General features: G+C 42.4%; 1 protein-coding gene across 9 annotated transcripts in view; it reads right to left on the reverse strand.

Moving 5' to 3' along the window:
- Trrap (transformation/transcription domain associated protein) overlaps nt 1-23031 on the reverse strand; it is a 114021-nt gene that overhangs the window by 9114 nt on the left and 81876 nt on the right. For 5 of the 9 annotated variants that reach the window (XM_071605575.1, XM_071605577.1, XM_071605574.1 and 2 more), the window contains 10 exons: nt 17777-18005; nt 16903-17168; nt 16307-16407; nt 11271-11472; nt 10151-10315; nt 8548-8638; nt 7244-7443; nt 6112-6373; nt 1109-1334; nt 269-486 (listed from right to left, as the gene is read on the reverse strand). In XM_071605575.1, the coding sequence (XP_071461676.1) occupies nt 269-486; nt 1109-1334; nt 6112-6373; nt 7244-7443; nt 8548-8638; nt 10151-10315; nt 11271-11472; nt 16307-16407; nt 16903-17168; nt 17777-18005 (1960 nt within the window). The remainder of the gene's footprint in view (nt 1-268; nt 487-1108; nt 1335-6111; nt 6374-7243; nt 7444-8547; nt 8639-10150; nt 10316-11270; nt 11473-16306; nt 16408-16902; nt 17169-17776; nt 18006-23031) is intronic. The other 4 variants (XM_027953213.2, XM_071605576.1, XM_027953212.2 and 1 more) reach the window with 3 other exon arrangements.

Here is a 23031-nt window from a genome sequence, read left to right on the forward strand (position 1 = left end):
TTGGGAAGAAAAGACTTCACTCAGTGGTTGCTACTGGGGCCATTTAGAAACGAACTCTGTAGTCTTCATGGAGACTCAGCTCAGCTCAGAGCCTTCACCTCGCAGGGAGCAGCCTGAAGGTGGGGACACCGTCCATAGGAGGGCCATCAGGGCTGCTCTTCATCCCACAGCCTTTTTCTCAGTGCCGTCTGGAACCCTCCCTGGGCCCACACACACAACACACACAAGGCCTGAGCTGCTGCACCCCCAGGCATAGTTATCATGATACCTGTGAAAAACAGATGCCGCTTGGTCGTTTCTTTCCTCTTCTCCAAGCAGGGGTTCAGCAGGCGGAGCAGCTGCAGGACGCGCTCCTCCCTCCGAGACTCTGTGAGGCAGGCATCATTCATGACCAGGTACGGGTAGATTTTGCCATTATGCCCACGGATGTACAGTCTGCGGGCAGCTGTGTTGTGCTTCTGGACAATTTCCACCCTGGGCATAAACCTACCAAAGCAAGCAAACAATGAAGCATGAACTCCAAGTCCTGGTTCCCCAACCTTTTCTTCGGAAGAAAACAGAGTATTCAGAATGGCCATGAAGAAGCAGGCTGTGCAGTTCCACAGTCGCTAATGATTCGTGTGACCCCGTCCCACTCTGACAAGATGTGTAGATGGGCCAGTATTTCACATTGCAGCAGGCACTGCTAGGAAGTCAGGGAGGATGGCTAGTCGGACACAATGTGAAGGAAAAGCAGTGCACTGCATCTAATTTAGAAATAAATACAAAACACCACCACCACTGCTGTCCTCTTGAACAGCTTACATGCCAAGCGAGGTGCGGCCGCTCTAGTAAGCGCTGGGCTGTCCAGTTTTGCTTGGGCTAGGAAAGCCTGGGAGACTCTGCATTTTGTCAGATCGTATGGTGATTCAGAAAAGGTTCCCCAGGAGGCAACCCAACCCTCATTCAGGACATTGGACTTTCAAGTCAGATCAAGTTCTTTCAAGGTGCCCAATTACTCTCCTGCTATAATAATCATGTATTCTCCCAATCTAGGGAATTAATGTCTGCAATCCTGCTCAGACTCTACCCCGGAGCCCCCTCCAAATGCCAGGCCATGCTCACTCACCGAGCAATCTTGATGTAATAATGTGTTGGCTTTGGCATCAGAAATTCCCCAGGAATTTCTACTTCAGCTGTTTGTGCTGAGAAATTGCTTAAAAATCGGCACTTTTCTTCTATGAGGAAGAATTTTGGAAGTTGCTTTGTTTTAGCCTCCAAGATTTTGATCCACTTTTTCAATTTGGAAATAAGATTATGAAGTTTCATGGATCCTGGAACACTGAAGTCAAAATCTGGAAAATAAAACATGATTAAAAACATTTCAATCGCCACTACAAAATTACCACTCAAACATCTACCAACTGCATTAGGCATGCTCTATATGTGATGAGGAGCACAGAACCGTAAGCCCACATGCTCTTCAAAGTGAAGGTGTAAACCTGAGAGAGCAGCTCTTGTCCAGGACCTCTCACAACATTGAGAGGAGGAAGAAAGATGAACCCAACATCAAACTGCATCCCCCGTCACAACAGGCTCCTTTCAGAGGGCTGAGGCCACACAGGCCCCTGCATGTCCACCTCACAACGACAGCCTGTGAATACCCACAACAGCTCGGGAGCTCGTGTCACCAGGACCTAAGGATTACATCACAAGGGCAGCCCCACTTCTGAGTATGAGTGTCAATCACACCAAGAAATGAAGTCCCCTGCGATAAAAACAGAGTGATTGATGTGACAATAAGGGTGTACCCAGAAGGCACTAAAGGATTAGTTCTCAGAAGGATCATGGCAAGAAATCCAAATGACAAAACAGAAAACATTTTCACTTAAGCAATTTAAAAAATCCCTGGGTCACTGGTACGGGGGTACATGCCTGGAGTCCCAGTGGCTTGGGAGGCTGAGGCAGAACTCAAGTTTGAGGCCAGCCTCGACAACTTAGTAAGAACCTATGTTCAAAATAGGGTCTTACTAAGTTGTCGAGGCTGGCCTCAGTGGCAATGTGCCTCTAGGTTCAATCTCTAGTACCTGACTCAATAAAAATCAATCAACCAATCCCTGGGTAATGTATTTGTCAGGTTTTACTGAGACTCAATAAATTCAAAAAAGTTCAAATAAATTGTCCTTTAAAAGCCATCAATTTCCTTCCAGATTAGCACCAGTGCTGGGAGAGACCCCTCTGTCACTCTAAGTTACCCTTTTTGTGTGTCAAGTAAGGACCCCAGGGCAGGCATAGGGAGGCCCTGTTCTAGGCCTAGGGAAGTGCAGGCTGCATGATGGTCAGAGACCACGGGGAGGCCTGGGTCTCCACAGCACCTCCTACCCAAGATGCTCTCGACATTCCCCTGCATGATCACTGGCTTGTGGGCCACCTTCTCTCAGTCCCACTTGGTCCGAGCCTGCTGTGGGCTTGGCAGAGACAGCCTCTTGCCCACCTCTCCCTTCCCAGGGCAGCCACATAGCAGGAGCTACCAAGTCAGACAGAGTCAAGCCCAAGAAAGCGACTGAAGGGCGAATAGCAGCAGTTTGGAACCAACAGCTGGCAAAGGCCCACTGGATGCTGAGCTCAGGTGCCCCACATAGGAAAGGCTCCAGAGGGCATGGCTGGCCAAGGGCAGACCTGCCCTGTCTCTTCCCACACCAAGTATCACTTTGAACCTGCCCAAAGTCAACTCTTGGTGCTCAGCAAATAAGCCCAGCAACATCCCATCACATTCTCTGTGCGAAACGGCCTCGAGGAACAATGGCACTAGATGGTGTTCAGCCCAGAAGTGACTCAAGACTGGGGAAACTAATGAAGAGCAGGCACAGTATGCAGGCTACCCTGGAGACCGTATGTCACAGGCTGGTTTAAGACCGCCATGGTGCGTTTTGTTAGGTGGTATGAAGCTGGCTGTGTGGTGCAGCTCCTCCCAGCCGAGGAGTTCCCTAAGTTCAGCCCCAGCTCCAGCCCTCACCAGCTGAACAGCTTTACACCCACAGACCCTCCACCTCCTGAGGCCTCAGATTTTTCACCCACACACTGGAACACAGAGGTGCACCCCATCCTGTAAGGATCAGCTGAGCTAGCACACATAGGCACCCCGGCACGAGACCTGGCAGTTCTAACTGCCCAGTCCTCATGGCCCGCCTATGAACTTCACTGGGGTCAATGTACTTACTTGTGCATGTGCTTTCTTCCCCCGTGACATTTCCCCCGGCTTTCTTTTCTTTTGTTTGTTTCAGAGTTGGGGTGGGGTAGGATTTGGGAGTGACTGACCCCAGGGCCTCAGCATGTGCTCTACCACTGAGCTACACTGCCAGCCCCTGATTTTCCTTTCATTTTAAGCACTGTCATGTCCTTTCTCAGAATTCCCCACGGGGCAACAATTTGACACAAAAAGGTAGCCAGAGAGGCCAGCATACATGGTGCAAAATGAGAGACTCCCTAGCAAGGCCGGGTCGGGCTCCACCGTCCAGGACATGGGCAGCTTCACGCAGGGGCTATTCCTTCTCCACTAGATCAAGAAGGAGCTACTGGGCTTGTGTTTCTGGTCTACTCCTTTTTAAACTGTTGCTGTGGAATAACCAGACTTCCAGCAGGTTGCAGAAACATACAGGAAAGCTTAGCCCCCTCCTATGCCAACATCCTGCACAACCACAGTTCTACGCAGAACCAAGAGTGACACTGGCATAGTCCACACAGCTGACGCAGATCACTGGCCACACGTGTGTGTGTGTGTGTGTTGGGCGGGGGGCGGGGGGGGGGTCCTGTCCTGTGAGCAACTCTGCATGACCTTTGACCTCTACTATCAAGATGCTCAACTGTGCTGTCAACTCCCCTCTACTACCCCTTGATAGCCACACCCACTCCTTAATCCCTGACACCCAGCCACCACTAATTTATTACCCATCTCTATAATTACTTTACAAATATTTCATAAATCTGCTGGGTGCAGTGGTGCACACCTGTAATCCCAGCGGCTTGGGAGGCTGGGGCAGGATGACTGTGAGTCCAATGCCAGCATCAGCAACAGTGAGGTGCTAAGCAACTTGCTGAGACCCTGTCTCTAAATAAAAAATATGAAATAGGGCTGGGGATGTGGCTCAGTGGCTGAGTACCCCTGAATTCAACTCCTGGTATCCCCCCAACAAAAAAAAGTTTCATAAATTGAAACAATGCAGTGTGTATCCTTCTTGTATAGTATCTCTGAGGTTCATCCAAGTTGCTCTGTGCATCAATACTTAACTTTTTATTTTTGTGGAGAATGAATAAATTATACCTTGTTATTCAAGAAGGGGGTATGGGTGGTTTCCAGTCTGGGGATAAAAATGGCTATGAATATTTGTGTATAAGTTCCTATATGAAAATACTGTTTTACTTCTCTGAAATACATCAATAGACTCTTTTAGACTCTTCCTAAACTTTCTCCCACCTCCCTATGGGTATCTGAGACTAGAAGCACATTCCATAGAAGGAGTCAGAACCGAGATCAGAAATGGCCTCCCCAGGAGCAGGGGAAGGAGGGCAGGAGCTTGATCTACACATCTGAAACCTGTGGGGGTTTGAGGGGGGCTGGAAGACTCACAGCAACTACTTTTGAGTTTACATCAAAATCCATGTGTTTCATCCCATTTCTAATTCTATATTTCAGACTTTATTTGATGAAATGAGCTGACGTTTTAAGATGAAGACATACTGAATACCGTTTCTAGTAAAATACGGTTTCCACAAGACTTTCATCCCAGGCGCTTCCTTTTTCAGAGAAAGGGGAAGGCACACAAGAACCCCACAAAGGTAACAATCAAGATGATGAAAGCTCCCAGCACGAAAGGCAGACCTTGTACTTGATTTTCCTGGTGCAGGTCCATGGTGTGGAAAGCTCAACCTAGGCCGGTCGTGTTACCTTAAATGCCCAACCAACATACCAAGAGCAGAAGCCCCGCACCGGGGACCGTCTGGATGATGGAGGGTATGTGCTGCACTCTGATGGATTCAAGGTAAGTCATGGCTATCCCTGCAAAGTATCCTTTATGATTAATGGGATAGGATCTTTTACATTATTTCAATCTACGTATCTGTATGTGTGTTTGTATGTGTATTCTCAATTGTATTCTCTAAGACACAATTAGTCTTTTCTTTACCTGGGGCTAGGGATACAGCTCAGGGGTAGAGCACTTGCCTAGCAGTATGAGGCCCTGGGTTTGATCCAGGCATAGGACGGGTGAGCGGGAGAAGATACTTCTAAAAATATCTAAAAATGTGGACTATTTATGCTAACCTATCAATGAAGAAACAATGTTTTAAACAGCTATAAAACCGGGAATGATCAGGCAGAACTGTGTCCTTTAACTCTGGAAAATTGTATATGACAAAACTTGCTTTCACATGAAAAATCACTCAGGCCTGTAGAAGTCATTAGGATGGCTAAAGTGACTTGTTTGGAACCAAGCACTACTGGTGGGAGTGGGTATGCAGGAATGGCATTTGTGTGTGTGCAAAAGCACAAATGTGTGTGCACTGTGAGGGCTGGGGAGCGTCTGGCAAGGGTCGCTATTGGACAGATAAAAACACCTGGGCTACCAGAATCCGCAGATCCCTTCAGATCACGGGTAAGTGGCTAAGCCAGGACTCGAACTCCTCTGGGCCTAGGAAAATGCACTCAGCTAACTCGGGACACAGTGCTGAAGACACAGGCTCTCAGTTATTCTGCCTTCAGAGTCTAGTTTGTACTTGTCACTGCAAGCCTTGCACACTTAAATCCAACCACTTCACCCAACTCTGTTTCCCACCAAAACCAAGTAAGGGAAAGGCTGAGGGAAGGGTCAAAGGAGAGGATTTGATCTGAAAATCTCCCATTTTCTAATCCCTGCCTCGCAGCTCAGAGTCCTGAGCATTCTGTAGCAGGAAGGAGGCACGAGTAGTCCCACACTGGTGGCAGTCTTGGGTTCCTCATGTCCTGAGGTCTGTATTTTTATACAGTCTAACGAGTATCCTGGGTTCAGTGATAAGAAAATGAATGAATACAATCAGCTGATATTAAAGACCAAGGGAAAATAGGAACTTTACTCGGGAAAAGAGAGTGAGACTCACCTGTTGTGAACTGCCCTTTCAGCTTCTGGAAAACGGGGTCCTGCGCTGTGGCCTGTGCCCGACGGGCCAGAGACTCAGAGGCGGCACTGGAGAACATGGTTGAGACGTTGGACACATTCTCCAGGCCCACTCCAAACGTGCTCACCAACTTCTTGACAAAATTGAGAGTGTGGGGGGTGATTTTGGCATCGGACACTGCTCCGCTTTTCTCAAAGGCGACGGAGTAACATTTTGCCAGGCCCTGTTGGAGCTGTCTGAGCACCTAATAGGAAAGGGATCATCAAGGAAGCCAGGAATCATCAACCAAGCAGACAACCAGCCAGCCAAGTGGCTGCACACACAGCTCCTTGCCCCAGGGTTATCTGCACCCACGGCACACTGGCACATGGTAGGTGTAAATCAGCGTGCACAGAACAGATGAAGACCCGTGTGCGTGACACTGTGAGCTGGTGTGGTTTTGTTTTGTTTTTACCCATGAGTAAGGGTTCCGAACACTCAAACACAAACAAAAACCAGAGAACCCCACTGTCTCAGGACGTGCACATACTGCCTCCTGATTAACCATGAAAGCCTGGTTTTCAAGCGGTTTGGCTGTTATCACTATGTTCACCTGCACACACAAAACCTGCGCATAAATTCCAGCTAGCCCCAGGACCCAGCCAGGTGAATCACAGACAGTCAAGTGGGTATGACTTTATCATCCGCTGAAGCAAACCTCAAGGAGGTGGCCCAGCTGCTGAAGAGACACCTGGTTCAGTGATAAGAAAATGAATGATTTCCTGTTTCTGGAAATCAGAAATTCCTGCTGCCTATGCCACCACTCTTGCTCACACACACAGCCGCCACCAGGTCAACCAGTGGCACTTAAGTAACTGAGGTCATTGAAGTAGAAAAAACAAGTATTTTAAAAGCAAGAAATGGCTTTCTTATTTCTTCAGAAGTCTTCTTCAAATATTTGAGGCTGACCTAGTGTGCAGAGATGAACTCTTCACCTGGTCCATGGTTAAATTCAATAGCCAACATAAATCGACCAGGCAGCTAAATATGAAGATGATGAGACAACCACAGAAGCATACAGAACGATCCATTCCCTCCACAAGTAACCAGCAGTTGCAAAATGAGATCCAAATACCTCTTCATGCCAGTTTTCTCTGAACCAGACCATCTGATCGACGATGCCTTCCAGGGAAGACAGAAGAGTGGGGTGGAGCTCTCGCTGCATGTGCATGATTCGGCTGCAGCGCCACATGGGTGCTGTGGCTCTTATGGGCCCTGGATCTGATGCAGAATGGGACTGGTTACCCACTGAACTTGGCTGCTGCTGTCCAGAATCTGAGAGCAACACACACAACGCCATTGTCAGCGCAAAACCGACCGATGCCGAGCTCGGAGCTCTACAGGACCCACCGGGCAAAGGAACGCTGGTTCCTGCCGGTGTGGGGACCTCCAGGAGACGCTTCCCCACGGAAGATGGAGAATGCCCTGGTTCTAAGAGTAGCTGTGCAACTGATTTAGGGACAGAAGACATGGTGGTCTACAACTTGGCTTCAGATGGTTGAGAGAAGAAGCCAGTGTGCGAGCTGAGTGCCAAGGCAAGTTGCCCAGAACAGCTGGCGAGGGCAGGAGGGGCCCACAGTGTGCTGGTGCTCCTCTCACCTTCTCTGTAAGTTTGAAGGTTTATAAGAAAATTTGGGGGGAAATGTTCTCTGAGCTTGCTATTAAAGCTCAAAGAATCTAAAAGTAAATGATAAGCAAGTCTCCACTTTTCATCTAGAAAAGACAAACCTACGTTTGTAAAATGACATTACAAGAAAATATATTTATTTACCCTGTGAGAAAACACATGGGAACTCTCACTGTGCACGGTCCTCATCTCACTGCCCTGTGATGCTCCCGTGGCCCAGAGAGTGAATCACTCCCTTAGGAAGACTCTGGGTGTTAGGAACACTGTGAAGCAAACGGACCTTTAGCTGTTTACAAAGGTACCGTTAGTTATTTCTTTACATGCCAAAGAGTCTATCCAATTTAGATTAAAGTCTTATGCTCTGAGTCAAGTTTTTGAAACAACTAATAAGACTGACGCGGATTCTTCTGACAGCTGAAGATGTTCCTTCCAACCTCAACAACACACATGCACAGCAACTGACAAACTGCTCACAGGGGTGTCTTTATTACCAAGATGGAAGGTAAACTTCATAATTCTCTGTAACTAAAAATATAGAACTTTTCTACCTATGGGTCACTCAGATGAACACCCTACCACACTGTAACATTAATCAGGCCTCAGGCTTTGACCTTGGGGCCCTGATTAAAGAAAAGACCGGCCATGTGCGGAGGGATTTGCAGGGCGGGAGAGGGTCCACAGCAGTTGAGACACAGGACTCCCCAGGGAACAAGCCCTTCAAGACCAGCCAGCCAGCCCCACCCAAGACGTACCACTCTTGTAGCGTTCCCGCTGTTCTATTTTGAGGGTCAGGTACAGAGTCCGGATGGGAAAGTAGACCGCTTGGGGATACACTCGTCCAACCTGCTCAGAGATAAGAAATCATAAACTACATGCTGTGCTTTCTGAATAAAGATAATTTATACTGAAAATAACTGTTGTCAAGTTGGAAATGGGTTTCTGACCTGCATTTGTTCCAAGGAAGCAAGTACTGTGTCACTGATCTAATGCACACGGCCATATTAAATAGCAGGTGAGATATCCGGTTCACCTTTTAAAGACCCAAAATAGCCAAGCGTGGTGGCACTTGCCTGTAATCCCAGCAGTTCAGGAGGCTGAGGCGGGAGGATCTTAAGTTCAAAGCCAGCCTCAGAAACTTAGCAAGGCTCTAAGCAACTCAGTGAAACTCTGTCTTTAAATAAAATACAAAACAGGGCTGGGAATGTGGCTCAGTGGTTAAGTGCCTCTGGGTTCAATCCTGGTATCAAAAATAAAAAAAGACCCAAAACAAATCAACATGTGAATTTCATCAATTTTGTCAGAGAAACTACGCTTCTGAGGAAAGCAAAAGATATCTGTCCCTGGATGCCTCTGGAAGAAATAGAATTGTAAATACCAGATAATCATTACATTGGGAATTCTTTATTTGCAGTGAATTGTTAGTTTATCCCATTATCAAATAGTTTTTATTCTGTGTAATTGCAGGAAGAAGGAGATCGAGAAATGCCTATTTAGGATGAGACCCATCAGCTTTACCAAACTGGAATTTTGTGGCCAAGCTGACGTTATCATGAAGAAAACAGTAATGTTTGACTCTGCCACAGGCCAGTGGTGCCTGGCTAACACCATTTTAAGAGATGTTCTGTGAGTGTCAGTATCAAACAGGCTGAGTCTGTATCCTGGCAGATAACTATAAGCAAAACGCTAGGACCCAGGAAGACAGCAACACCCTCGAGGAAAAAAGAAAGTCCTTTCTGGGCAAACATGAATGATGTCCACACATAAAGAGCAAGTAAAATGAGCATATACTCCGAAACATGCAGCTGCTGTGCTATTCTTTCACAAAAAGTCCCTTAATACTTTGACAGTTATGAAAGAGCCATCTATGGGACCAGGGTCTGCCCAATTCCCAGCCTCACCCCCAGACAGCAAGAACTGTCCTCGCTTACAGGTGCAGCTTAACTGCACGAAGGAGGAGTGTCACAAGCAAGTGCTACTTTCAAAGGAGCTCTGAAGGACTCCTAGGACAGGACAGGAAATCGGATGCAAAATTCCAACCAGATTCTCATTTCACTATAATTCTCAGAGAAACACTAACAATCTTGCTTAACTTGCATCCTCTGTAGAACAATAGCCAAGCAAAAAATTTACAATTTTAATACTGTACTGTGTTATTAGCTATTTCATTTCAACCCTGATGTGTTCTTCTGCAACTTTTAATTATGCTTTATATTAAGTGACATCTAAATGTTAAAATCTTATTGCCTCTTGGACTATCTTCAATACTTTTGAGCATTCAAACATGCTTTATGGAAGAAAAGAATGTAAAATAAAGACAAAATTATTTTGTGAACACAAACAACTTCTGAAGCCCACCTGGCTGATGAGGTTCAAAAGCAGCTTGCCCTCAGAGCCAACCAGGCAGGTGAGGAGCTGCGGGATCCAGGCCAGCCACTGGATGGGCGGCACGCCGATGCAGTACTTGTCAACAGCATCTGCCAGGGTGTTTTTGTCATCGTCAAAGCTCAAAAGCCACAGCACCTAATGCAGAGGGGAGGGGCCTAGAGGTGAGCAACAATCGAGGCCCTCAATCAAATGACTTTTTTTTGCCCAACTTTAAGATTCCACATTGTATAGCTTTACTGGACATGTGGAAAAATATGGAGGCCAATACTATGGCTAAATATACGCAAAAATCTTATAATTACGTAAACCCACAATTTGAATAGTATATTTTTTCTTGACTTAGCTTTAATGACAATTACTAGCTGATCCAATTTCCTGGTTAGCAGTGACCAGTGACTACAAGGCCGTGACAGGCAGATGGTCAGGGCTTGCCAACCTGCTAATTCACCACACAAGCAGATTTTTACTAAAATCTCAAATCAACATCACCCTAGCCCTGGTAGGACAAAGGCTGGCAGCCTGGAATCCACAGATGCCTTTCTTTTAGATATAAATAGTTATATCTCAGAGCAAGCAATCTCAGAGTCAGGTATTTAGGTGTTTGGGTGTCCATGCACATGTGCTGAGGTTCATTCCAAATGTTGATGTTAAATCAAGAAACTGCACATGCCCAATAGACCCCTGCACTCAGGGCTATGGTGGGCACTGTGTGAAGAGACTACCAGCAACCAAAGGACACAAGCCTTGCAGCTGCTGGAGAGATGCTAACATTAGACAGGTGTCCAGGAGTTAAGCCCTAACTCCAGTGCTCTTCTGCAGAATGGGAGTCTCAGTCTCACAGAAAGCACTGGACTCTAAGTGAAGCTTTGTCATTCAGAAAGTCCTGGGGCCCTAAGGATGTCCAGGCCTCGATTTCCTTATTTTAAAATGGAACTGTGAAAGACACTTGAAGGAGATAGGGAATTAGGAGTTAAGGCATGAAATCAATCCTCTCAGACCCAGCATGAATCAGTGATTTAGAGCTAGATTTTGATCCAAACTGAAAGGCTACCAGATGGTCTTTGATCAAAGACAATTCCTTGGATCTCACCTTGGCCAAGTATTTCCTGGATTTGCTCTCATTCTGATGCCGGCAAGCGTGCAGGTAACAAGTAATGGCAGAAACCCCAAGATGCAGCTGTCGCTCCTTCACAAAGATATTCTCCAGATAGTCACCCCACATGGCCCAGGCTTTCACCAGCACGTCATGCATCTGCACAGCTGCAGAAAAAGCTTTGTTTGCTTCCTCAGACCTGTGAGGAGATGCAAAACCAAATCATAATTCACATTGTAAAATTAGCCTTTTTTTTTTTGTACCAGGGATTGAACCCAGAGGCACTGAACCACTGAGCCACAACCCCAGCCCTTTTTTGTATTTTATTTCGAGACAGGGTCTCACTGAGTTGTTTAGGGCCTTACTAAGTTGCCGAGGCTGACTCTGAACTCATGATCCTCCTGCCTCAGCCCCGGAGCCACTGGGATTGCAGGTGTGCGCCACCAAGCCTGACAAAATTAACCATTTTGAAGTGAATGTTTCAGTGTTATTTAACATATTCATGATGCTCTACAACCACTTCCTAGGCAGTCACTCTGAACTCCCCAAATCCAAGCCCCTGAGGACCACCAATCTACTATCTCCATTGATTTACCGACTCTGCATATTTCATAAAAATTAAATCATATATCCTATGATATTTTGAATCTAGCTTCTTTCATTTAGCATACTATTTCTAAGGTTCATCCATATTGGAGCACAGGTCAGAACTTCATTCCCTTCTTATAACTGAATAATATTCCACGGAGTATAAAGATGACACTTCCCTTATCAATCCATTTGTGTTCTTTTCATGTTCTGGCTATTGGAACTAGTATTGCTATAAAAATTTCTGATCAAGTAACTGTTCCAATTCTTTTAGATAGATACCAAGGAACAGACTCACTGGATCATATGGTAACTTTTACTTTCTTGTGAACGGTCAAATAGTTTTCCATAGCAAAGACACCATTTTTATATCCCACCAGAGACGAACAAGATATACAAGGAAATCTATAGGCCCATCTCCTTTATGAATATAAATGCAAACACCTCCAACAAAAAACTGGCAAACCAGTTCCAGCAGCATATGAAAAGGATTATACACCGTGACCATGGGGGATTTACCCAGAAATATATAGATAGTTCGGCATTAAAAAAAAAAAAAAATCAGTGTGATACACATTAACAGAATGAAAGAGAAAAACACGATCACCTCAGTACCCTTGGAATAAAAGGAACATCTTTAACCTGGTAAAGGGCATAGAAGAAATACTCAAAGCCCACACTACTTAACAGTGAAAGACCAAAAGCCTGTCCCCAAGATGGACAAAGAGACAAGGGTCTCATCATTCTAACTCAACACTGTACTTGAGATTCTAGTCAGGACAATTAGTTAAGAAAGTAAATGCCTCTGGACTAAAAAAAAAAAAAAAAAAAAAGGATGTAAAAACTAGCTCTATTTGCAGATGACATGATTTTTTTTTCTTAACTTCATGAAATTGTTTTTTTGTGCATCAAAAATATAAGAAAGTCAAAAGACAACAGACACATTGGAAAAATTATGCGAATCACATAGGATTATTTTCTCTTTTTTTGGTACCAGGGATTGAACTCAGCCACAAAGCCACATCCCCAGTTCTATTTTATATTTTACTTAGAGACAGGTCTCACTGAGTTAGTTGCTCAGCACCTCACTTTTGCTGAGGCTGGCTTTGAACTTGTGTCCCCTGCCTCTGCCTGCCAAGCCGCTGGGATCACAGCTGTGCACCACTGTGTCCGGCCCTTTTCTCCTTTTAATTAGAGTGTGATATTTATATAATGCTCTGACAAAATCATACATGCATGGAACCTGACCCACTCCATCTCAGTTCCCATTCCTCCCCCCTCTTTCCTTTGTCCCCCACCGCCTCCTCCACTGCACTATTCCTCCCCTGCTCATCCCTTGTCTATCCTTGAATGTTGTCTTCCACACACACAGAAAGGTGAGATTCCCTGTGGCATGTCTATGTATGCACTTGACGTGCCTTTGTGATTTCACTGAGCATTTCCTTCTTCTTTCTGTCCCGCCTCCTTTTCCTCCACTGATCTTCACGGTTATCTGATCTTCCCCTACTTCTTTTCCTTATTTTGTTCTAGCTTCCACAGATGAGAGAAAACATTCAACCCTTGATTTTCTGAGTCTGGCTTATTTCACTCAGCATGATGTTCTCCATTTCCATCCGGTTACTGGCAAATGCTATAATTTTATTCTTCTTTATACTGAGTAAAATTCCATTGTGGTGTGTTCTTATATTCAGAAACCCCCCCCACACAAACACCTCTCTCTCTCTCTCTCACACACACACACACACACACACTATAGCTAATAAATTCAGCCCAGTTGAAAAATAGAAAATCAATAGCCAAAATCAACTGTATTTCTATACATTAGTAACAAACAATCTGAAAATGAAATTAAGACAAAAACTCAAGAGCCAGGTGCAGTGTCACATGTCTGTAATCCCAGAGGCTTGAGAGGGGGAAGCAGAAGGATCGCAAGTTCAAAGCCAGACTCAGCAAAAGTAAGGCTGCTAAGCAATTCAGTGAGACTCTATCTCTAAATAAAAATATAAAATAGAGCTGAGGATGTGGCTCAGTAGCTGAGTGCCCCTGAGTTCAATTCCTGGAACGAAAAAAAAAAAAAAAAGAAAGCAAGCAACTCAAAAAAGGATCAAATGAAATAAAAATATTTAGGAATAAATTCAACATAAGAATTGCAAGGTTTGAGCCCGGGGATATAGCCCAGTAGTTAAGAGGGCTCGCCTAGCATGTGTGAAAGCCTGTGTTCTATTCCCATCATTGCCTCCTCCACACTGCCCCCCCACAAAAGGGTACAAAACTTATACACTGAAAACTATAAAACTTGTGCACTAAAAACTATGTTTGGAATGGTTTGTTTTATATTTGAATAAAATTAAAGAAGACCTAAATTACTAGAAAGACATCTGTGTTCATGAACTGGAAAACTTAATATTGTGAAGATGGCACCCCCCCCCCCCCAAACTGACCTAGAGTCAATGCAATTTCAATCACAATCCCACCTCCTTTTCCCTGCCACAGAAATGGTCAGACTAAAATAATCTAAAATTCACATGAAAGTATAAGGGACCCCAAATAATAGATCAACAGAATAGAAATGACAGTCCAGAAACAACAACCCACACATGTCTGGTCAACTGATTTGACAAGAGTGCCAAGGCAACTCAATGGAGGAAGATTAGACTTCTCAAGAGATGCCACCAGGACAATAGGACGGTCACATGCAAAATGAATCTGGAAGCCTACCTCATACCACATACAAAAATTACTCAGAATGGACAAAAGATAAGTGTAAGAGTCGAATCTATAAAACTCTTAGAATAAAACCTAGGAGTAAATGTTTGTGACCTTGTATTAGACCACAGTTTCTTAGGTGACACCAAAAATTTGGGCAGCATGAGAAATAAAGATAAAAAGTGGACTTTGTCACAATTAAAATCTCTGTGTATTAAAGGACACTATCAAGAAAGTGAAAAGGCAATCCACAGAATGTGAGAAATACTAATATATCTAAAGGAAATTTTTATCCAGACATATCATGAATTACAATTCAACTATATCATTAGTCATTATGGAAATGCAAGTCAAAACCACAATATGATGTAACTTTACGCTCAGTAGGATGGCTATAATCGGCTAAAAGATAAGAAAACACAAGTGCTAGTGAGGCTGTGGAGAAACTGGGAACCTCAAACATCATGATGGGAATGTAAAATGGTACAGATAGCCACTGGGAAAAACTGGTATTTTCTCAAGAGGATAAACGTAATACCACATGTGATCCAGCAATTCCACTCCTAGACTTACACCCAAGAGAAATAAAAAAAATGCTCACATGAAGCCTTGTATGTGAACATCCAAAGCAGCATTATTCATAATAGCAAAAAGAAACAACCCAATTTCCATCTATTGTTTAATGGGTAAAGAAAAAAAAAATATGGAAAAATGATGGAATTATTCAGCCATGAAAAGAAATGGGTACTAATGCATGATTCAACACTGAAAAAAGCCACAAAAGGTCACACATTGTATGAAATGTTCAGAACAAGCAAATCCATGGGGGCAGAAACAGGTGTCAAGGGAGAGGGAGAAGGGGGGCGCGGGTAACAGCTAATAGACATGGGATTTCTTCTGGGGATGACAGAGTGTTCTATAATTCACTCTTGGGGATGATTGTACAACATCATAAATACACTAAAACCCATAGACTGTACACTTTCAGATAGAATATTTTGTCTTGTAAATGTAAAACATCATTTTAAAAAATGACAAAACTCTTTATCATGACAAAATTGCTTCCTTATTTTAAAATAAGCTAAAAACGCAACCCATATACGCTGAAAATGTGGAAGTGGGCGTGAGAGTTTACACAGCAATCAGTAGCATCTTGTAAGGATACCTCATTTGCATAGTATTTACAAAATTTCATTTGATGTTTATTTCCTTCTTCTGCCAGGAGCCAGATAGTGAATTGTTTGAGTTTTGCAGACCATACAATTTCTACAACATTACTTAATTCTGCAGCCACAGGGTGAAAGCAGTGATAGAATGGTCAGTGGGTATGGAAGTGCTCCTATACAACTTAATTTCCAAAACCTGTCTACTGTATGGATTTGGCTTACTGGCCATTACTGAATGACTTCTGCTCTAAATCAAGAATCATTCTCATGAAAGGAGCCAACTCTGTTCCATCCCGGCAGGCTAAGGAAGTATCAAAATGACTCCCTGTTATCAGCAGTTCCGTGATCAGCAGCTCATCTTTAATAAACTTTTTAGTTCTACACATCGAACTGGCTTATCAATCCGCTGCAAGTTACTATTTGTGCAGAGGTATACCACCCCCCAAAAAATCATACCAAACAACTGTCATGAAATCAGATTAACTTCTAGTTTGCATTTCCCACTGGCATTAAGTTCTAAATATTTGCTTTGGAGGGCTTTCCTATTACCCTATTCCAATATAAGATACATACTTGTTGATCTGAGCCAAGAACATTCCCTTCAGTGCGTAAAATTCAGCTGTCATCTCTTTTGTGAAGTATTTTAAGTTTGTAGATTCAATAACTTCAAGGCCCTATTTTAAAAAAGAAAATGAAACAAGTTGAAAAGAAGCTCTTGAAATTCTAGATAATATAAAAATGTCATGAAAGTATTTATCTAGGTAATAAGTCTTAAAAGCCATTGACAAGAGTGGATTGAGAATGGAATTGTCTACCGCGAATATTTTGATTGATAAGTAGTATTTACACTGACTCATGAAAAGCCAAACTTAATCTTAGACATTTAAGGGTATTCTTCTCAACATAGCCAAAAATCTAACTCATGCCCTTATAGTTCATAATTCTATAGTTTTTTTCTTTCCTTAAACACACTAAGCATACATCATAATCAAGAACGTAGAATCATAACTCAAATACTCAAGTGTTTTTCCTTCAATTTCTTGTTTTGGAAGGATTGTCTCCCACTATTAAAGCTATTTGTAAACTCTAATCCTTCTCCTTATTATCTGACCTAGGAGCCCTCACCTGAACCTCCTCGACGGGAGGGAGAGTGTCCCTTGGAACCCTACCTGCATGCACTCATTTTTGCCCATCACTCCTGCCAGCTGAAGATAGCATTTAACTTGCTGTCGAATCTTCTGGAAGCAATCCACAATAGGAACAGTGGGAATAGTATGAATACGACTTAATATGTCCAGTGCTACGTTGACCAGTCCTTGTTTTCGAGCAATTTTTCCATATTGGATGATTGCTGAAGCTGACGCGTGAACCCCAAGCATAGCATTATTTGAACTTGGATCATGCTGGGAACTATTTTCATATGCAGTTACAATAGCTAAAGAGCAAAGAAATGAATTATCAGTCCCTGTCAAACATTTTTCAAAGTATTCCACAATAAGGCTTAAATAAAAAATGAAAACACACAAACATGGTTATGAAAACAAGAAACTCTGTGATAAACCCTTGTTGCATTTCCTTGTATTTTATGTCACAAGTAAGTCATAAAAGGTGCTACAGAGTTGAGTGTTGCTGTGTTAGATATCAAATCATAAAATCACAAAGTTTGTCCTAAAAACAGGTGGGTGGCAGGTTTGGGTGGTAAGCTGGGGACCAGGAGAACCAGATGGCTCAACAGAGCCAGCCGAGAGCAGCCGTTCCTGGCAAGGGCACTGAGATAGAGTGCCATCACTGAAGCCCCGGCTTGCCCCGCTGGTGCAACAGGCAGCGTCCAGCAGCAATTCTCTTCTAACTAGAAAAAAATGGAACAGGTAGGAAAAGACAAACAACAAAAAAAGTCCCACCATCCTTCCTACCTTCATCTACCCTCACCATTACCACCACTACCTGTCTTACCCATTCCAAAACAGAAAATCTGGAAAAGGGAAAAAAAACCAAACAAAACAAAGACATGAAACCAGCACAGCAGGGCGTCTGGAAAATTACATGATGAATGCATGCCGGACCAGGTCGGTTTACCCTGGTAATGGTGCTGCCTCCACATGAAGATGCTGCTCCAGTGGGACAAGTCGTCAGACACGATGGGCAGCCGGTTCCTCCAGGTCTTCACCACTGTCTTCATGTCGTGCAGGCTGTTGTTCCTTCCGAGGTTGGTTGGCTGCAAACCTGCATTGATCTGTGCAGCCTCCTGAAGCTCAATGATTTGCTGGGCTGCCTAACACGACCAAAATAAGACATTCCACAGTAAGCACTCCTAACAACCAAGGAGAAAACCAAACCACCGAGTCAATCAAGAGTCTGACCACTGGGAACACCTCCTGACACCATTACCAAGGGAAGCACCTCACACAGGCACCAGAGATTCCACACTCAATTTAGTCTTCATCCAAACATTGACCTGCTTAAGATTCCCCATGATAGGAGATTGGGAGAACAGAGTGCAGACAAGACGCCTTGCTGTCGAGGGGTCCCTAAACCTCTCTTCCACTTTTCAATGCCCTTTGGCTGCCCACTTCATTTGGCTCTATCTACCAATGCAGAGCAAACCCACCTCCCCTGACTGCAGGCCCTTCTTCACCAACTTCGGATTCAAATCCCCAAAGATCTAAAACATGGTTCTTAAGATCTCTCTAGGCAGAAAAGTACAAGTTTGCCACATCCCTTCAAAGTCTATCCAGTTTTCCATCCTAAACCTCAGGATCTGTACCACTCTGGCCACAATTCTGAGCCTATCCAAACATACCCATCAAATTCTATCTCCACCGCCCCCTTCCCTCTTCTCTTATGGTCCACATGGATTTCTCCTTCCCCAAATCTCATTACTGTTCTTTGTACTAGGATTGAACCAAGGGGGACTTTCCCACTGAGCTACATCCCTTGCCCTTTTACTTTTTTATTTTGAGACATCCCTCAGATGAGAGGCTCCTTTGAGGAAGAATCTATTAGTTTTGCCGATCTCTCACAGCATGTAGTTCAGTATTCTGAATCTTGTTTGCTCTTTTCAAAATTGCCTTGAAGAACTTGTGCTTTTTATCTACATTTCAAGTTTAGTTCGGAACATTCAGATTTCCAGAACCTTCCTTAAGTCCTGCCTTGCCACAATAAAGAATCAAAGCTTACTAAAACATAGGTCAATAGGCTGTTTTATAAAAGCTTTACTAAGATGTAGTTAAAATACCATTAAGTTCACCCTTTAAAATATGCAATTCATTATTTTGTAGCATATTGTACAAACATCACCATTAGCTAATGAGAGAACATTAACATCACTCTCCAAAGAAACTCTATATCCATTAGCACTCTCCATTCTCCCTCCCCAGCCCCTCAAATCACAATTTACTTTCTGTCTCTACAGATCTGCCTGTTCTGGGTATTTCATATAAGTGGAATCATACAGTATGTCTGGTTTCTTCACTTAGCATAATGCTTTCAAGGTTCACCCATGCTGTAAGTTATCAGTACTTCATTCCTTCTGATAGCTGAATTATTTCATTATGTGCATGTATCACATTTGGGCTATCATGAATGCTTCAATCAACAATCCTGGGCAATATTTGTGGTCATGCTTTTATTTCTCTTAGATATACACCTACGAGTAGAAGTGCAGGATTATAAGGTAACTCCATGTTTAATACCTTGAGCTGGTAGACTGTTTGCAAAGAAGTCACAATATTTTACAGTACCACCAGCACTGTAAGGATTCCAATTTCTCCACATTCTCATCAATGTGTTGTCTTTTTAATTCTGTTCAACCTACTAGGTACGAAATGATATCTTGTTATTGTTTTAATTTGCATTTCCAAGGCTTAATGGTTATTTGTATATGTTCTTTGGGGAAATGATCATTCAAATCTGTTGCCATTTTAAAACTGGGTTATCTTTTATTGTTGATTTTTATAAGAGTTCTTTATATATTCTGGATAAAATTTCCTTATTAGGGCTAAAATCTACATTTTCTCCCATTCTGCATAAGTTTTTTTTTTTTTTTTTTACTTTGATGTTGTCCATTGAAGCAAAAGTTTAAATTTACTTCTAAATATTTCATTCCTTTTGACCTTATTATAAATGGAATCGGTTTATTAATTTCATCAGATTTGGGTAAATTTTTGGCCACTATTTTTTTCAAATATTCTTTCTGCCCTTTTCTTTCAATCTACTTTTGGGATACGTTGGTATACCTGTGGGGTCCCCAGGTCCCTGGGCTCTGTTCATTCACCTCACTGTTCTTGCTTTGTTTCCTGGACTATATAATGTTAACTAACCTATTTTCAAGTTTGCTTATCCTTGTCTCTGCTTACTGACAGCTGCTCTGAAGCCCTTCTAGTGAATTTTTTCATTTCAGTATAACTTTTAAGCTCTGCAATGTTTATTTGGTTCCCTTTAAAAAAATAATTTCTGTTTACTAATATTCTCTATTTGGTGAGGCATCATTCTTGTATTGTCTTTACATACAATTTCCTTAGTTTTTGAACATGATTACAAGAGTTGGTTTAAAGTTAATGTCTGTTAAGCTCAACATCTGGGTTTTCTTTAAAGACAGTTTATACTGATTGCTTTTCTTTCTTGAATATGGGACATATTTTCTTTTCATGTCTAAATTATTTTTTAAAACTGGACATTCTGAATATTATAATATGCCAGTTCTGGAAATTATGTCTTTCCTCCGAGGTTTTTTCCTTTTTTTCCCCGTTGTTATTGTTGCTATTTGTTAAATAACTTTTCTAAACTAATTCTATAAAATCTAAATTATTTGAAGACTATAACCACTGAAGTCTCTACTCAGTTAACTTAATGGTCAGCTAATGATTAAACAGAAATTCAATACCTGAACCAGAATGTCACATAGCCTGTGCTGTGGGGCTGTGTGTGCCTGTTGGCGCATGCCATCAATACTCAGCTAGGGAGCCTACAACTCTACCTTAGCCTTCACTTCCTGCTTGTGCACAGGAAGGTGAGAAACAAGAGGTGAACACTCAGGGACTCCTCAGGTTTTTCCTGAACACGTACACAGGCTGTGCATGGCCCTCAAGATTCTCAGGAAAAGGTAGAGCTTTTAAGATAGTCTTTATTGATACCTTACCTTTACCTGTTCTAGTCTCTCTTGTGTGTCAGCTGATATTGCTGCTTCAGGCAGCTTTGGTGTTAAACAACTGCTGCTAATTATTTCTGACAAATGCATTTGGAAATGGCTTTTCCCTAAGTCAAGTCAAATAAGAGACAAAACCTATGAATAGGGCTTGCTAGAAAGCTTCAATGCTGGTCAAATAGTTCTAATTCTCTGGGACCAGGATGTTTGGGGGTTTATAAAACTGTTCTGCTCTCCATAGTTGGCTCCTGGGCCAAAAACTGGGTTTTGATATCAACTGCAGGATTGCGAAAAGGGAGAATAGGAACAGGAAAACTAAAATGGTATACAGCTTGCTATTCTTTCTGAAATAAATTTTTTCTTTAATAAGTAATGCTCCTTGGGTTGCTGCAAATCTTTTGCTTAATGTTTGATCCAGGAAAACTGGTGTTTCCAGTATGCCAATGGAATAGGCCATCACCTGAAATCTCTAGCAAAATTCTGGGGTCCACAAATCAGCATGAAAGATAGTTCTGAATAAGAGCACCAAGACTGTTTCTTTGGAGATTTTCTTTTCATAGAGTAGGAAAGGGTGGAGGGGTCCCACTACAAGCCATAATTCCAAATATGTATTTTAAAACAGTGTAAAACACTATAAAGATTTTGTTTAAAACTTAGTAACTGCTTTTAAAATTTGAATGTTTGGAAAAAAGGTATGTACATCGTTTAACTTTTTTTAAGGAAGTATTTCTCTCTCGTTTCTTCATTTTCCTTTTCTCAAGTTCTATAGAAATTTACCTTTAAACAAAGAGTAGTAAAAAGGACCCAAGTAGATATTTCTCAAAAGAAGCTATATAAGTGGCCAACAAATATATGAAAAAAAAAAGTGTTCATCATCATTAATCATCAGGAAAATACAAATCAAGACCACAATGGGTTATTACCTCACACTTATTAGAATGGCTATGATCTAAAAGTTGATAACAAGTGTTGGTGAGAATGCTGAGAAAAGGAAAGCCTTATGCGTTGTTGATGGTGCTCATATAAATTAATACAGTCATTACAGGAAAAAAAAATGGAGGTTCTGTGGAATCTAAAAGCAGGATTACCATATGGTCCAGCAATCCCACTGCAGGCTATTCAGCTACAGGACTGAAATCAATGTCAATGACACATCTGCCCTCTCATGTTGACTGCAGCATTATTCATAACAGCCACTGCATATAAATACCACATTTTCTTTAGTCATCTTTTGATAGACATTTAGGTTGATTCCCTATCTTGGATATTGTGAAAAATGCTGATTTTATGACTTCACTTACAAGCAGAATCCAAAAAAGTCAAATTCATAGAAAATAGAGCAGTGGTTATCAGAAGCTGGGAGAGGAGATGGGAGAGGTTGATCAAAGGGTAGAAAATTTTAGTTGGAAATTTTCTATCAGGAAAAATAAGCTGCACTGAACTACTGCACAAAAGGGCAACTATGATAAATAATAATGAATTATAAAAAGTTTTACCACAGACACCCATAAGTATGTGAGGTAATGGATTTGTTAACTGATACAATCAATCACTTCCACACTGTTAACATACCAAAACATCACACCCCATAAATATAAAATATATACAATTATTATTGGTCATTTAAAAAAAAAAAATCTAGTAGCTGGGTGTGGTGGTGCACGCCTGTAGTCCCAGCTACTCACAAGGCTGAAGCAGGAAGATCACAAGTTTCAGGTCAACCTCAGCAACTCAGTGAGACCCTGTCTCAAAACAAACAATTAAAGGGGCTAGAGATGCAGCTCAGTAGTAGCGCATCCCTGGGTTTAATCCCCAGTACAGCAAAAAAGAATTTTTTTTAAATCAAAATGATTAAAAAGATGAAGTGCTGTTAAATGGCTTCCTTTTAAAAGGAAGTTTTCTTTTAGATTTTTTTATTAGGTTGGTTAGCAGTGCTACTGCGAGGTAGAAACCATCTGGAAAAAGGAAGTCACATTTGTCCATAACCAAACTAATTTACAAATGCTTAGATTATTAACCATAAGCTAAGCAGTAAAAAAAGAAATAAAACTGCCTTTAATTATACCTACATTATACTTGAGTCAGAATTATGTCTGAAGTTCTGTACTTTATACTTCATGTTTTAAATATATATAAACTGCATAATAATTCCTAT

The sequence above is a fragment of the Marmota flaviventris genome, chromosome 19 (assembly GCF_047511675.1).
Source record: "Marmota flaviventris isolate mMarFla1 chromosome 19, mMarFla1.hap1, whole genome shotgun sequence".
Lineage (NCBI taxonomy): Eukaryota > Metazoa > Chordata > Mammalia > Rodentia > Sciuridae > Marmota > Marmota flaviventris.